The sequence below is a fragment of the Dendropsophus ebraccatus genome, chromosome 4 (assembly GCF_027789765.1).
Source record: "Dendropsophus ebraccatus isolate aDenEbr1 chromosome 4, aDenEbr1.pat, whole genome shotgun sequence".
NCBI classification, from domain to species: Eukaryota; Metazoa; Chordata; class Amphibia; order Anura; family Hylidae; genus Dendropsophus; species Dendropsophus ebraccatus.
The window spans coordinates 144,489,110-144,503,379 of NC_091457.1; the positions used below are offsets into that span (position 1 = coordinate 144,489,110).

General features: G+C 42.2%; 1 protein-coding gene across 1 annotated transcript in view; it reads right to left on the reverse strand.

The window, feature by feature from the left end:
• Positions 1-1,944: 1,944 nt before the first annotated feature.
• The window catches only part of GRIN2B (glutamate ionotropic receptor NMDA type subunit 2B), a 244,874-nt gene continuing 232,548 nt past the window's right edge, over positions 1,945-14,270 (reverse strand). Inside the window, exons 10-12 of the mRNA XM_069967319.1 lie at positions 12,530-12,717; positions 10,655-10,893; positions 1,945-4,096 (exon numbers count right to left, since the gene is read on the reverse strand). Coding sequence (XP_069823420.1) covers positions 2,336-4,096; positions 10,655-10,893; positions 12,530-12,717 — 2,188 coding nt within the window. The 3' untranslated portion in view covers positions 1,945-2,335. The remainder of the gene's footprint in view (positions 4,097-10,654; positions 10,894-12,529; positions 12,718-14,270) is intronic.

Below are 14,270 nucleotides of genomic sequence, written 5' to 3' on the forward strand. Positions count from 1 at the left end.
ACTATACAAATGTAAAAGATCATTCAGTGTCAGGTTTAAAGTACGGGTCAAGTTCTACAGAACCGATTCCGCATCTTTTATCTGCAGCACCAACTTTCCACCCCAAGCTGAACCTTGATACACATGCCTCCAAGTGTTCATTATCTTTCTTTTTGACACCTTCCACAGAGTTAGCTGAGGAACAACATGGCAGAGAAGGGGTTAAATTATGTTCTGTCAGCGACTCCACCGTATAACAACATGAATAGAATACCAGTTTCACATTCTGGTTGAATGGCTTCATAGATGTGTAGGCTATTAAGTCAGGGTAGAAGTTGATGAGAGTCTCGTTTCTAAGGTGGCTTCAGTATTTTGGCACATGGATTTTGAGCCTGGCATTGGACAACTCAAACAATTGGCACATAAAAGAGCTTCTTACCCCTTCCAGGACCAAGCTCTATAAATTGGCACATGAAGTTGATAAAAAAGAAAAGGAAATAAGAACTATGATCCAGAAGCTCGGGGAAATGGCACAGGGATACAGAGCCTTGAAACCTATAAAAATAGGTGTCTCGGGGGAAGGACACACAGCCATCTCCCTCTGTGTATAAATTCATTTATAAGTCTATTCAAAAAAGTTTCAACCACATATTTACAAAAAAAAGAGAAAAAAAGAAATTAACTATGGACAGTGTGATTCCATCCTGGTTTTCTGATGACCGAAGCGGCACCCTGATTTCTCTCCCCTCACATTCAACGTGACGGAAGGACTATTTGGAGGCTAGGTTGACGCTTCCCATTATCTCTAGCTATAACCAAGTATCATCTAAGAAAAATGAAAATTAATGCCCTTATGGTCATAGCTCTTGTGCTAGGAGACTGCCCACAATCATCATCACATCAACCAACCAATCTTCCCATTGTCCATCCATCGCGCTTCCAATGTTTTTGACTTTCCTTTTTGTTTTATGAAATGTGATGGATATACTGATGAGATGCAGCCGGAAACAAATACTATCGTCTTAATGTCGAGCTAGACCTCTGATTCCTCTAATACCTCTCTATAAGCCGCTTATCCATTAAATGTGATAGCTAATCTGTAAAGACAAATTACAATTTTTTTTGTGGAAAATGGTGAAAACTATTTGAAAAGAAGTTTTTAATATGCCAACAATTCTTCCTTCACTATGAAGGACATCTATTACTCTTTAGCCCAGACTGGTGCTGTTTTCGGGAAAAGACAGTGCCATGCTAGGAAGCCCTTGGATCCTGATGAGATTTTTTTTAATCCTATGTCTATTTCTATGTCTAATTTCCTAAAAACAGTCTGATAAGATTATGTTTATTATGGCTGAAAAAGTTTGAGATCGCGGGCCGCTGGATCGGCAGGATCTAGAATTTTTGCACAGCCAACTAAATATAAAAAGATATAAAAACTATTCTAAGTTTACACTGCTGGATTCTCTGTAAGAGTTTACCGTTATAATGTCATTTTCGCTTATGGACTAAAATGTTCATGCGCAGTGATGTCAACAGCCTCGAATAGTATTGTGTTATTGTCTTCCTGAGCAGTCGGCAAAAATCCTTTCAAGTTATCGAAGAAAACGTCAGTTGTTTTGGTAGCATCGAGTATACTATGTTCCTTGGTAAACTAACACCCTATATAGTTGCTGACTAAAGAGACTATCGGTGATAGATAGTAAGAGGAACCTGAATCGGATGTGGGATATGTGTTGGGAACAATGTCTAACGTGGATGGACACATGGATGTATCTACCTTTATGCTTTTTATCTGGCAGCTTCAAGCATACTCAGCACAAACATACGAGACCACTTACAATGGGCAGTTCCCAGTTACCTTTTCAATGGATATAACATATATCATTGGCTCAATAACAGGGATGCTCACTGTTCACCACTTTGTGGACGTTTCCTACAAGCAGTGCCCTCTATAACTTTCCCTGTGCCACCTTCTTTTGCAAAAGACCCTCCTGAAACTTAGTCCTGTCCCAGCGCTTCATTTCATGGTTTTGGAAGAAAACTCAAGAATGTCTGTACATATTCATTCCTCCTCCCCTCCCTTACAGCGCTCAGCCCAAGTCTCTTGTGAATGAAAATAAAGATTCCCCCACCCCGTCTGATGTCATCTTGATGCTTCTTCAGGCTGGGATATGAGCTTCACATGGATAGAAATACGAGATGGCCCCAGGAAGAGAAGAAAGATGAGAGGGAATAGAAAGGCTGCATCTCATCCCACTCCAACAGCTTTCAGGAACACCTCTGTCCTGTTTCACTGTAAAAGAGTAACATTTTGGAATTGGGAAGGGGAGAATTTAGGTCCCAGCCCACCTCCCCCTCAGACGTCAGATTCAATGCTGGATAACTTCTCATACACATGGCCATTGGTAGAGTTGTTGAAAGATCTGGGGTTCTTATTGTTTGCAATGCAGGCATTGGGTTGGTTGCCTATACAAATGTCTTTTTGGAAACGTCCTGGGGGACCTGCATGTAGAGAAGTGAGTGATTTACCAGTCCCTCGGAAGTCCGACCTTCCCTTCAAGCCACCAATAGCAGGTTGCCTAAAATAGTAGGGCTTGCTCCCATGCAGCAGACATTGGTCATCCCCAAATGTGGGAATAAATGGGTTTTGGGTGACTCGGTCAGGGTAAAGGGAGCGGCTGAGCATGTATCCCCCAGGGTTGTGGCTTGGGCCATGGGACTTGCTGGCAAAAGATTCATTGGGCATTTCAAACATGTGGGCATATGGGCTACCATCTAGGAAGCGTTCCTTATCCTTCAAGCTGACACTGCGGGGTGCTAAGGTCACATCTTCTTTCTGAAGGTCCACAAAAGTATCATAAGAATGCTGGCGGTGAAGTTTACTTCGGTTACGCTTCTGGGCTTTGCCATTCGATGGACTTTGAGGATATTTGGAATTGGCAGGTGGGATTGGTCTGGCATCCAAATCTTGTAGAGAATTATCCTCACTGATGTCATAAAGGTTTCCAGCTTTCTTGCACACCTCGCAGCGAATACATGCTGGACGATTAGCATTTTGCCCCGTGTAGTTGTGCACCTTCGAAGGGCAATTGCGACAGAAGTTGGTTGCAGTTCTGTCCTCCCATTCCATATTACCAATATTTTTCTCCCAAGCGTTTCCTCCAACGGTGGCATGTTTTCTTTCGTTCTGTCCAAACTCTGCAGTATGTTTCTGATGTTGCCTGTTAGAACAAGAGCTTTCATGTTTAAAATCCTCCCCTCGTTCTTTGTAGATATCTGTTAGGTCTACGTGTTCCCAATGGGGATTGTTTTCCTTCGTCCGGAACTGATCCAGATAAAAATCTCGCAGTCCCTCCTTGTCTCTAAAGTAACGCTTGTGATCAGGAGATCTTGGGCGTCTACGGTAAGCTAACTCTATTTCATCGAATTCCCTACGCGATTTAGCAGATGCTGGGCGCTTCTTCAAACTATCTTTATATTGTTTTCTCCTTTTAGCATTACCTTCAATATTGCCATAGGTGACTGTATGTGTAGATATGTCCGAAACATCTGATCTAATTAAGTCATCATGGGCTCCATACCGATCGCTTTTAATGGAAAATTTTCCATAAAGATCGCCTATTTGTGGTGTTGGGTGTTTGGATGGCAAGCCTATATCTAAGGGTTTCTTTGACAATGATCTTGGCTGTGTTGTGAAGGGAGCATTATCACAGTCATACAACCCATCAATAGAACTATTACTTCCTATACTGTGCGGTCTATGATGATGGAAATGATCTTGGTAGACATTGCTGTCTTTAAGTTGAAGGTTACCGAAGGTCCTTTCCACTTCCGAGATATAGTCACTAAAAAGATTCTCCTCTGGCTGAAAGGATTTACAGTCAGAGTGAGTAAAACTCCTCCGGTGCTCAGATATATCATATACTGATGATTCTCGCCGAATAAAGTCTAATGCGCTCTGTGGAGAACCATTCACTCCAGAAAGATTGGCCATGTTCTTGGCAGTGCGCAGAAGACGAAGTATATTAGAGTGAGTGTTATTCATCGTTGCTGATGGCGAGTTCATAGTAGACTGTCTATCTTCAATAGGAACTCCATGAATACAGCTGTATATGCCCTAAAAAGCAGAAAGAAACTGGCTTTAGGATACGTCATCACCGGCAATTCTGTAATGATTAATTTATCTTAGATATCATAGAATATATCATCATAAATTATATGAGCATGAGTCACATGCACAGTACAGTATATGGAGACATGTTGCTTAAAACATAGAATACCACTATTAATTTATACATTTTTAAGACATACTATAGTTTTAAACCCAATACACTCCCAAAGGTTGATCAATGTGTAATTTTTCGCAATATAACATTAAATATAAACATTTATGAAACATAAAAAAGTATCTCAGCTCTTCCTCCCTTAATCTTACTCTATATGCCATTTGCGGTGGACAGAGTCACCTAGGAGGGGCTTTACGGTACTTGGGCCAAGTTGCTGTGAAGCCCCACCTAGGTGACACTAGCCAACGATTAAATGAAGCAATTTTAGAGAAGAAAGAAGACACAGACAAGTTATGCAGGTATATATCGAATGTGCAGCATCTAAGCTTGCAGATGGTGCGGAGAGTAAGGGGGGTAACAGTATCACTTTAAAGAGGTATTCCCATATGGGGTAGTAGTTATGCCCTATCTGCAGCTCCATTCAGCTGGGATTTTGGGGTCCTCATTCTCCAGATCATAGGAAGCCCCAGCAGTCAGACCCCCCTTATTCTTTAAGTTATGCCCTATCCTATACATACTGTGGATAGGGCATTACTACCCCAGATTGCAATAAAGGGTTATTATGGAGAATTTCATTTCACTGTAAATGCTCCAGAATACCCTGTTAATACCCACCTCTTCAACTAATAAAGATAATGAGATAATGTGCAGCAGATATATACAATGACAGAGATTTATTAAGCATAGTAACCAATCAGAGGCCAGCTTGCATTTTACTAGGGCTAATGCATATTTGAAAGCAGAGCTGTGACTGGTTGCTTTCAACAACAACGAGCATTTCTTCTGTAACACTGTTAGATAAGTCTCCCCATTAGTTTTCACAGGTTCGCCATTTGCACAAGCTGAACGTAGTCGTAGTCCCCCACTGACCTACTGTTTTTTGTGTTTTTTTTGTGGTTATAAAGTGTATATCTCTGACATATATAATAAAGACAGTGTGAACAGTCTAATCCCTGTGGTCCCTGCAGAATTCCTAAAATACTGTTTCTGCAAAGTGAAGAAAATGAGGGCATCATTAATTCCCCCATTCCTTTATAGGTTTTGTGACCTTTTATCTAACAATATATAACAATTGCATTAAACAACTCTTTAGACGACACCTGGTAACAGAGAGAGTAGACTTGGGAGGAGACTGGCAGAGTTACCTATATCCGCCTATGCCAGTAGCGCCGGCCAAGATGTGTAATTTGCAGCCACTTTTGCCAGCTCAGCTTGATTCGATGCTAACTAAATGCATGTGACAGCCTGGTAACTGATTGTAGCTGCTGAAATCAATTATGTGGTTATAACCGACTTGTGCGGCTCCCGCTCCAGCACTGTATCTACAGCCAGTGCAATCTCACAAATAAAGACTCTATATTCTATTAGAAATCTCCATGGCCCTAGACTAAGCGGGCGGCAGCTGCTCTGCATTTTACATTGCTATTTGCATTCAACCCCGATGATAACATAAAAGAAGCACAAATATTACAAAATAATTCACTCTACTTCCTAGAATGGCTTTATGCAGATCTCCCTGCCTGCAGCAATCTCAATTCTATTATAAGTGTACACTGTATTACCCAGTACGTGCTCATTGTATTGTGCAGAACATTACACACAGGATAGACTGGACAACCCTAGCAAGTGGCAGGCAATGTGAACAGTCCGGGAGATGGAAGACCCACCGGTTTTAGATGTAACACTAAATGCTGCTGCAGATGTTACATAAAAGTGGATGGGATTTGTAAGGTTCTTATTTGTGTCTGACATTCGGAGCTGTTCACACTGAGCACTAGTACCTGTTTACGGTATGCACCAGGAAAGCTGCCTGCGTAAACAGTTAATGTGATCATAGCTGCCCCTGTTCATGTAGTATATACATCGAGGCTAGCTGTATGGGATAGTGCGGTCTACTGCTTACTGTTTGCGGTATTGTGCAGTTCATAGTATTTTCTTTCATGTTTAACATGGGTGCTTGGGTATGACGGATGCCTCTATGTGGCATCCATCATAAATATACAGAGACGCAGTGCAAAAGGAGCCTAAGGTCCTGTTCACATGTGAATAATCATCTATATTAGAAATATCTGTTCCTCTTCTACATGATAAATCTCATACTCGGGATACCAAAGGAAAAAAAAAGTTTGAAAAATGTCTGTTTTTCTGAACTGTTAATGGGTGAAAAAGAGGACCTTGCAGTTAATTTTACAGCTATAAAACCATGGCTGTACAATTTTACTGAAAGGGAATTACCAGCTGTTTTTTCCCAATTGAACTTAAAAAAAACCCCAGCTCAATATATATATATATATATATATATATATATATATATATATATATATATATATATATATATATATATATATATAAATATACAGCTGTTTTAGGTCATGATTTTCAGTTGTAAAAAGCCCTCAAATACTGTCAACATAGTCTTAGGCCATGTTCACACAACGCAGGTTAAGTATTAATCACGGCCGTTGTTGCCGATTTGCAACAACAGCCGTGATTAATACTTGACTTACATTGGCTGCAGCTAGAGGGAATCCCGGCCGGAGTGTATACACATAGTATACTCTCTATCCGGAATCACTAGTGGATGCACAAAAAACGGACATGTCAGTTTTCTACGGCCGGTGTTTATTGAATAGCGGCCGCAGAGACATGTGAATGCACTCAAGCCGCACCTGCATGCTCCATTGTGTGCAGCGGTGAAATGGGATGCAGGCGCATCATCAGAAATGGGATGATCTTCTCGAACACCGGCCATTCTGTCCGGCTGGGTCATAGAACGACCAGTGTTTTACAGAGTGTGAACATGGGCTTAGGCTATGTTCCCACACAGTATTTTGGTCCTCATTTTGCAACCAAAATCAGGAGTGGATTGTAAACACAGAAATGCTATATTCACACACTGTTGAAATTTAGTGGATGGCTGTAATTTTATTTCATAACAACGGCCGATGCTTTGCCATCCACTAAATTTCAACAGTGTGTGAACATAGCCTTTCTGTGTTTTCAATCCACTCCTGGTTTTGGTTGCAATATGAGGACCAAAATACTGAGCAAAAATACTGTGTGTGAACATAGCCTTACATTGTTTTTTTTTTTGCAGCATGCCTAGTTTATTGCAGCTTTTTTTCCATTTGCCTCTGGACACATACGTTTTTCCATTATTCTCACTTGTTGCTGGGGCTTCTATGAGAAAAACCTCAGTCCCCCTGCTCTTTTTGCTACTTCCAAGACTCGGCAGTAAGGACTCCAATCACCAGCTGCGGTATTTTGTCCTGCCTTCGTCAATGAAGTTTTTTTTCAGTTTTCATAAGCTAGTTTTTATTAGATCTGTCAAAATGTTCAGGCTTACCAACGTTATCCGAACCTAAACGCTTGGCATTTGATTCCATTTGGCTGCAGAAGCTGGATGGCGCCCTAGTGGGTCCTGGAAACATGGATACAGCAAGTGGCTTTGGCTTCTGCAGCCTTGGGGAATTAAACGCTGACCGTTCAGGTTCGGATAACGTTGCCAAGCCTGTACATTTCGACAGATCCGCTTTAAAGGGGTTGTCCGGCGATAAAAAATTATTCACAGAATAACACACATTACAAAGTTATACAACTTTGTAATGTATGTTATGTCTGTGAATGGCCCCCTTCCCCGTGTTTCCCCCCACCCACGCTAGACCCGGAAGTGTGGTGCATTTTACTCACCGCATATCGTGTCGTCCACGGTCTCCGATCGTCAGCAGTGACGTCTTCTTCGGGAGCTTGGCGGATCTTCCCGAGTGCCGGCCGCCCTCTGCAGCGTCATCCGAAGCTCAGCCGCGATTGGCTGAGCATAACTGTGCTCAGCCAATCGCGGCTGAGCGGCTGATGACGCGGCCACGTCATCAGCTGCTCAGCCGCGATTGGCTGAGCACAGTTATGCTCAGCCAATCGCGGCTGAGCTTCGGATGACGCTGCAGAGGGCGGCCGGCACTCGGGAAGATCCGCCAAGCTCCCGAAGAAGACGTCACTGCTGACGATCGGAGACCGTGGTCGGCACGCGACAGGTAATGTATAGCGCACCACACTTCCGGGTACACGGGTGGGGGTGGTGGGACACGGGGAAGGGGGCCATTCACAGACATAACATACATTACAAAGTTGTATAACTTTGTAATGTGTGTTATTCTGTGAATAATTTTTTATCGCCGGACAACCCCTTTAAAACTAAAGCCCCAGCAACATTTAAAAAAATTTATATATCTGCAATACCCCTTTAATCCTCCATAATGTCATTGCACAACCATTATTAGGCCTGATGCATGACTCTAACATGGATCTGTATGGTGGGGACTAGAGATGAGCAAACTGGGTTCGGGTTCAAGTCCATTCGAACCCGAACTTTCGACATTTGATTAGCTGTGGCTGCTGAACTTGGATAAAGCTCTAAGGTTGTCTGGAAACATGGATAGAGCCAATGACTATATCCATGTTTTCCACATAGCCTTAGGGCTTTATCCAACTTCAGCAGCCACCGCTTACCAAATGCAGAACGAGATAAGCTTGAGGTTCGCTCATCTCTGGGGGGAGATCAAATATGGTGTAAAGTGAAACTGGCTCAGTTGCCCCTAGCAACCAATCAGATTCCACCTTTCATTTTCCAAAGAGTCTATAAGGAATGAAAGGTGGAATCTGATTGGTTGCTAGGGGCAACTGAGCCGGTTTCACTTTACACCATGTTTGAAAAATCTCTCCCCATGGTGTTTATAGTGTCCTATGGGCAAAGTAAAGAGTTTTGCTCCATTGCAAGTTAAATTGTAGAGATATTCTGACCTAAAATCAATATTTCTAGAAGGAAAACGGTGCTTCATAGCAATAAAGGCGTTATCCAGCAAAAATCTTTTTCTTTCAATTTAACTGGTTTCACGGAGTTAAATAGATTTGTAATTTACTTCTATTTAAAAATCTTAAGTCTTCCTATACTTATCGGCTGCTGAATGTCCTGCAGGAAATGTTTTCTTTTCAGTCTGACACAGTGCTCTCTGCTGACATCTCTGTCCGAGACAGGAACTGTCCAGAGCAGGAGAGGTTTTCTTTGGGGATTTGCTGCTGCTCTGGACAGTTCCTGTCTTGGACAGAGGTGGCAGCAGAGAGCAGTGTGTCAGACTGAAATGAAAACAACATTTACTGTAGGACATACAGCAGCTGATAAGTACTGGAAGACAGGAGATTTTTAAATAGAGGTAAATTACAAATCTATATAACTTTGTGAAACCGGTTGATTTGAAAGTCTTTCGCTGGACAACCCTTTTAAATGGTGAACCTGTGGGTCCATAACAGTGGCCCATATCGATTTACTATACTGCCATATAGGATCTGTTTACATGATGTTGCTATGTTGATTTATTGTTTTAGAATTAAAATACCTATTAGTCTTTTAAATATCTAAACCATTTTTCAGTCTGACATATCTGATATTACGGGAATACGTTTTCATCCCTTTGAAACCTGCACATACATAAGTATAACAATTACACAAAGTCTACAGTTATAGTGGAAGAAATCCATCTGTCATTAATTTTATTAGACATTAAATGGAACAGAAGTCTGGATACTTTATATATTTTTTTTACGTCCATTGTGTAATCTGAAGTATAAAGCCACTTTAATGCATTATTTTGGCATTAGGCATAGGCTTAATGATAGCGCTCCATTGTACAGTATGATGAACTGCCTTCTAATGGCCTTGATGGATTCCTTTCATTTTTATGATTCTTGCCTCGCCATTTATGTTGTGCTTATATCCCTTTTTTATATTTGACATCATTATTCCTGTGTTATACATTGGCATTGAAATTTCATGAATTACTATTATTTTATATCTACTCTATTAGACAAAGTTTAATTATTGCAATTCTTGCAATAAAAAGTTGTTTCTGTCTTACTAAATTATTTTTAACGTTTAATACAATGCCAGGCAAAACTGGGCAGGTGGCAAGTATAAGCTTTGTTCATGGTCGTAAGTATTATTGCTGTCAAAATAGGGGAACCCTAGTGGAAATTTGACGGACTCCATTGAGATTCAAGAATTTGTTAGGATTCTTTCAAAGACCGGTATGGCTCCATTATGAAAAAAGAAATGCATCCTTACAATGTGTTGTTCTAAAATGTAAAATTCTGTTCTATGTTGGAGGACATAGGCCACAACAGGAGACTATGCAGGACTGTGCAGGACACAACAGGAGTGCCATGCACATAAAAACTACATGGCACTGGCAAGAGCCATTTTCCAGTTGATTGGGTAGATAATTAGAATATGAACTACGCTCGACCTTTATATCTTTTTAAAAAAATTATATAAAACCTGTTGGCCTGATATTATGAAAACGGAGGACGTTAACACGTTGCACATCTCTTGTACTTACCCTGCTAATAGAAAACACCAGGCCCGGCTTTCCAGAGCAGACTCCCATAAAGCAGTGACGGAACTGCCAGAAGAAGAGGTGCTCCATTATGAAGGTGATGAGACTCAGAGCCATAGCAGCGCCCAGCATGTAGAAGACTCCGGCCATGTTGTCGATGTCCAGCTGACTGCTCATCACCTCGTTCTTCTCATTATGACAAATACCAGTCAACCAGAGGGCTTCCAGCTCTTCCATTTCCCCTGAACAAAATATAATATTCATGTCACATTAAGGTTACATTCACACTTTCTTTTTGCAAAAGTGCATACGTAATGCATCCGTATTCGCCTGTTTTTTGTTTTTTTTTTCTCGTTTTTTTTTGCGGATCCGTAAAAGTGGAAATGTCACTAGCTAGAATTACGGATCCTTATTTTGAGGACATCACAGCGTAAAAAAATTATGCAAAATGCAAATTACAGATGATCCCTTAGACTTCTATAGGTGTGTCTGTGGGTCCGCATTAGGGCATGGGAGTATTTCTTGCGTCAAAGAATCACTGCCAAATCACGGATCCTTACAATTACAGACGTTTAAATAGGGCCATAGAAATCTATGGGACTGTACTTTGTTGGAACGTGCTTATTACGGCCAAAAATTATGGACGTGTAACCGAGGCCTAAGAAGGCAAGCGAGCTTTATATAGCAAACCAGCCATGTGCTATTTAGTGCAATATTTTGTGTATTTAAAAATATGGGTCCACAACGTCTTTTTTGGTCTTTTGGGTCCAAATAACGACCATTACTTTAAAATGAGTGTAACGAGTCGTGGATCCGCTGCACCACCACTAGCAATGACGTAAGCCGCACCAGGGAGTCTAAGAGGCCGCTGGTCTTCACCAGTGCTCACCACAAGGCAGGATCGGCAGGCAACCCCCAGGTCGCCACCCCTGGCTTGGCTTGCTGGTGAGGTGGAGCTGGAGACACGTAGGCAGGCAAGTAGGAACTCAGCAGGACTCACGGCTTGAACCGGAATGGCAGACACAGGCAGAACCGCAGATAGCAGGAACCAGAAACGGCAGAAACCACAGAGAGCTGGGACCACACACTATGGTAAGCATGCAGTGGCTCCAACAAGGATTTTATGCACAGGTGTAGCATTTATAGGGAAGGTGATTAGGGATGCAGTGTCCCTTTAAATCTGTGACAGCTGGTGCACACGCGCTGGCTGGGTGAGCGGGTAGCAGGCACGTGGAGCAGTGAGACGCCTCTGCAGGCCGAAGGGGAGCAGGCGCCGGGCCCGGGCACAGGGAGAGTGGGTGCAGTGGTGGCCCGGAGCATAGGACGCCGCCGCTGTGGCATTGACGTCCGTCATGAAGTAACAGACATTATTTGGACTCAAATAGCTAAAAAAATACATTGGGGGAGATTTATCAAACATGGTGTAAAGTGAAACTGGCTCAGTTGCCCCTAGCAACCAATCAGATTCCACCTTTCATTTTGCAAACAGTCTGTGAGGAATGAAAGGTGGAATCTGATTGGTTGCTAGGGGCAACTGAGCCAGTTTCACTTTACACCATGTTTGATAAATCGCCCCCATTGTGAGAGCAAATGCTTATAGTACTGTACATACTATGCAATGATTCTATTACATGCACAGAATACAATGTAGACCCTGAGACAGGGATGGGAAACCTTCGGCCCTCCAGCTGTTGCAAAACTACAATTCCCATCATGCCTGGACAGCCAAAGCTTCGCTTTGGCTGTCCAGGCATGATGGGAATTGTAGTTTTGCAACAGCTGGAGGACCGAAGGTTCCCCATCCCTGCCATAAGAAATCCCTACTTAACACCATCTCTTCACTGAACTTACTGAACGCCCTCGGGAGAAACTACATACCATCACCAAATAGTTGCAGGATTGCCAGGTCAATCTGTCTTTTCCATCCAGAGTCCTTTTGGATAGCAATCCCATAACCAGTGGATGCAAAGACTTTGCCACTACCAATGGTCACTAGCTTACAGCCTTCATCCCGCCCTGCCATGTAGTTCAGCACAGCAGCGTCATAAATAAAGGCGTCCAGTTTACTACGAAATGAGCAAAGACATGAAAATGTCATTAAGAACATTGGGTTATAGATTTACTACGAAGGCAATCTTTTCTGGCTGAAATAATTTATCATTTATTTGGAAGAGAATTGATGAAAGTGTCAGGAACCTTACATTAAATATGTACCTTTTATACAGCGGTGTAGGTGCCATTTATCACCGAGGCTTACTCTATATGCCGACTAATACAGTTAATGTACACGATACAGAATACGCCTCAGTCTTGACATTCACCATATATTTAACCAGTGGATTTATTCTTTAAAGGGGTACTCCAGCGAAAATCTTGGTTTCAGAAAGTCATATAGATTTGTAATTTACTTCTATTCAAAAATCTCAAGCCTTCCAGTACATATCAGCTGCTGTATGTCCTGCAGGAATTTGTGTTTTCTTTCCAGTCTGACACAGTGCTCTCTGCTGCCACCTCTGTCCATGTCAGGAACTGTCCAGAGGAGTAGCAAAACCCCATAGAAAACCTCTCCTGGCATGGACAGAGGTGGCAGCAGAGAGCACTATGTTAGAATGGAAAGAATACACCACTTCCTGCGGGACATACAGTAGCTGATATGTACCGGAAGGCTTGAGATTTTTAAGTAGAAGTAAATTACAAATCTATAGAACCTTTTGAAACCAGTTGTTTTGAAAGAAGAAAGGTTTTCACTGGAGTTCCCCTTTAAATATATTGCAGCTGAAGCACTGAGGATCCGTGCAGCATGCCCAGCAAAAACTATGGGAAGCCTTGCTGCAATGCTATTGATTTTAATGGTTACAACAATATCTTGCAACGGAAGCGTAATTCACTGATAATATATGACGTACAGGGAGGGGGGTTGTCAAGTTTATCTAGTTTATGGCTATAGAGAGTTTAAAGCGACTCTGTACCCACAATCTGTCCCCCCCAAACCACTTGTACCTTCAGATAGCTGCTTTTAATCCAAGATCTGTCCTGGGGTCCGTTCGGCAGGGGATGCAGTTAATGTCATAAAAACAACTTTTAATCCTACAGCGCTGTGTCTAACGGCCGGGGCTTACATTTGTATATGCATTAGGCTGGCACACCCTCTCTGTCCTTCTTCACCACCCTCCTCATCATTAGGAATGCTCCAGGCAGATTGCTTCCTATTCCCCACCTGTGTGTATAATGAACATGGGCTGGATCGTTAAGACACCTGTGCAAAGCTCAAACAGCAGTAAATGTTCCTGGATCCAGGGCCGGCCTTAGGGTAGATGGCGCCCTCTGCAAAACTTTCTTTTGGCGCCCCCCCCTGTTGATATCCCCAATAGTAACATAGACTATCTATTTCTCTTTGTATCTCTATCTATCTATCTATCTATCTATCTATCTATCTATCTATCTATCTATCTATTTATCTATCTATCTAGGTATCTACCTATCAATCTACAGTATCTATCTAGCTGGGTGACCTCTATCATACTGAGTACTATACAAGATTCTGGGAAAGCTAGGTGACCTCCATTATACTGCCTACTATGCAAGATGCTAGGAAAGCTGTGTGACCTCTATCATACTG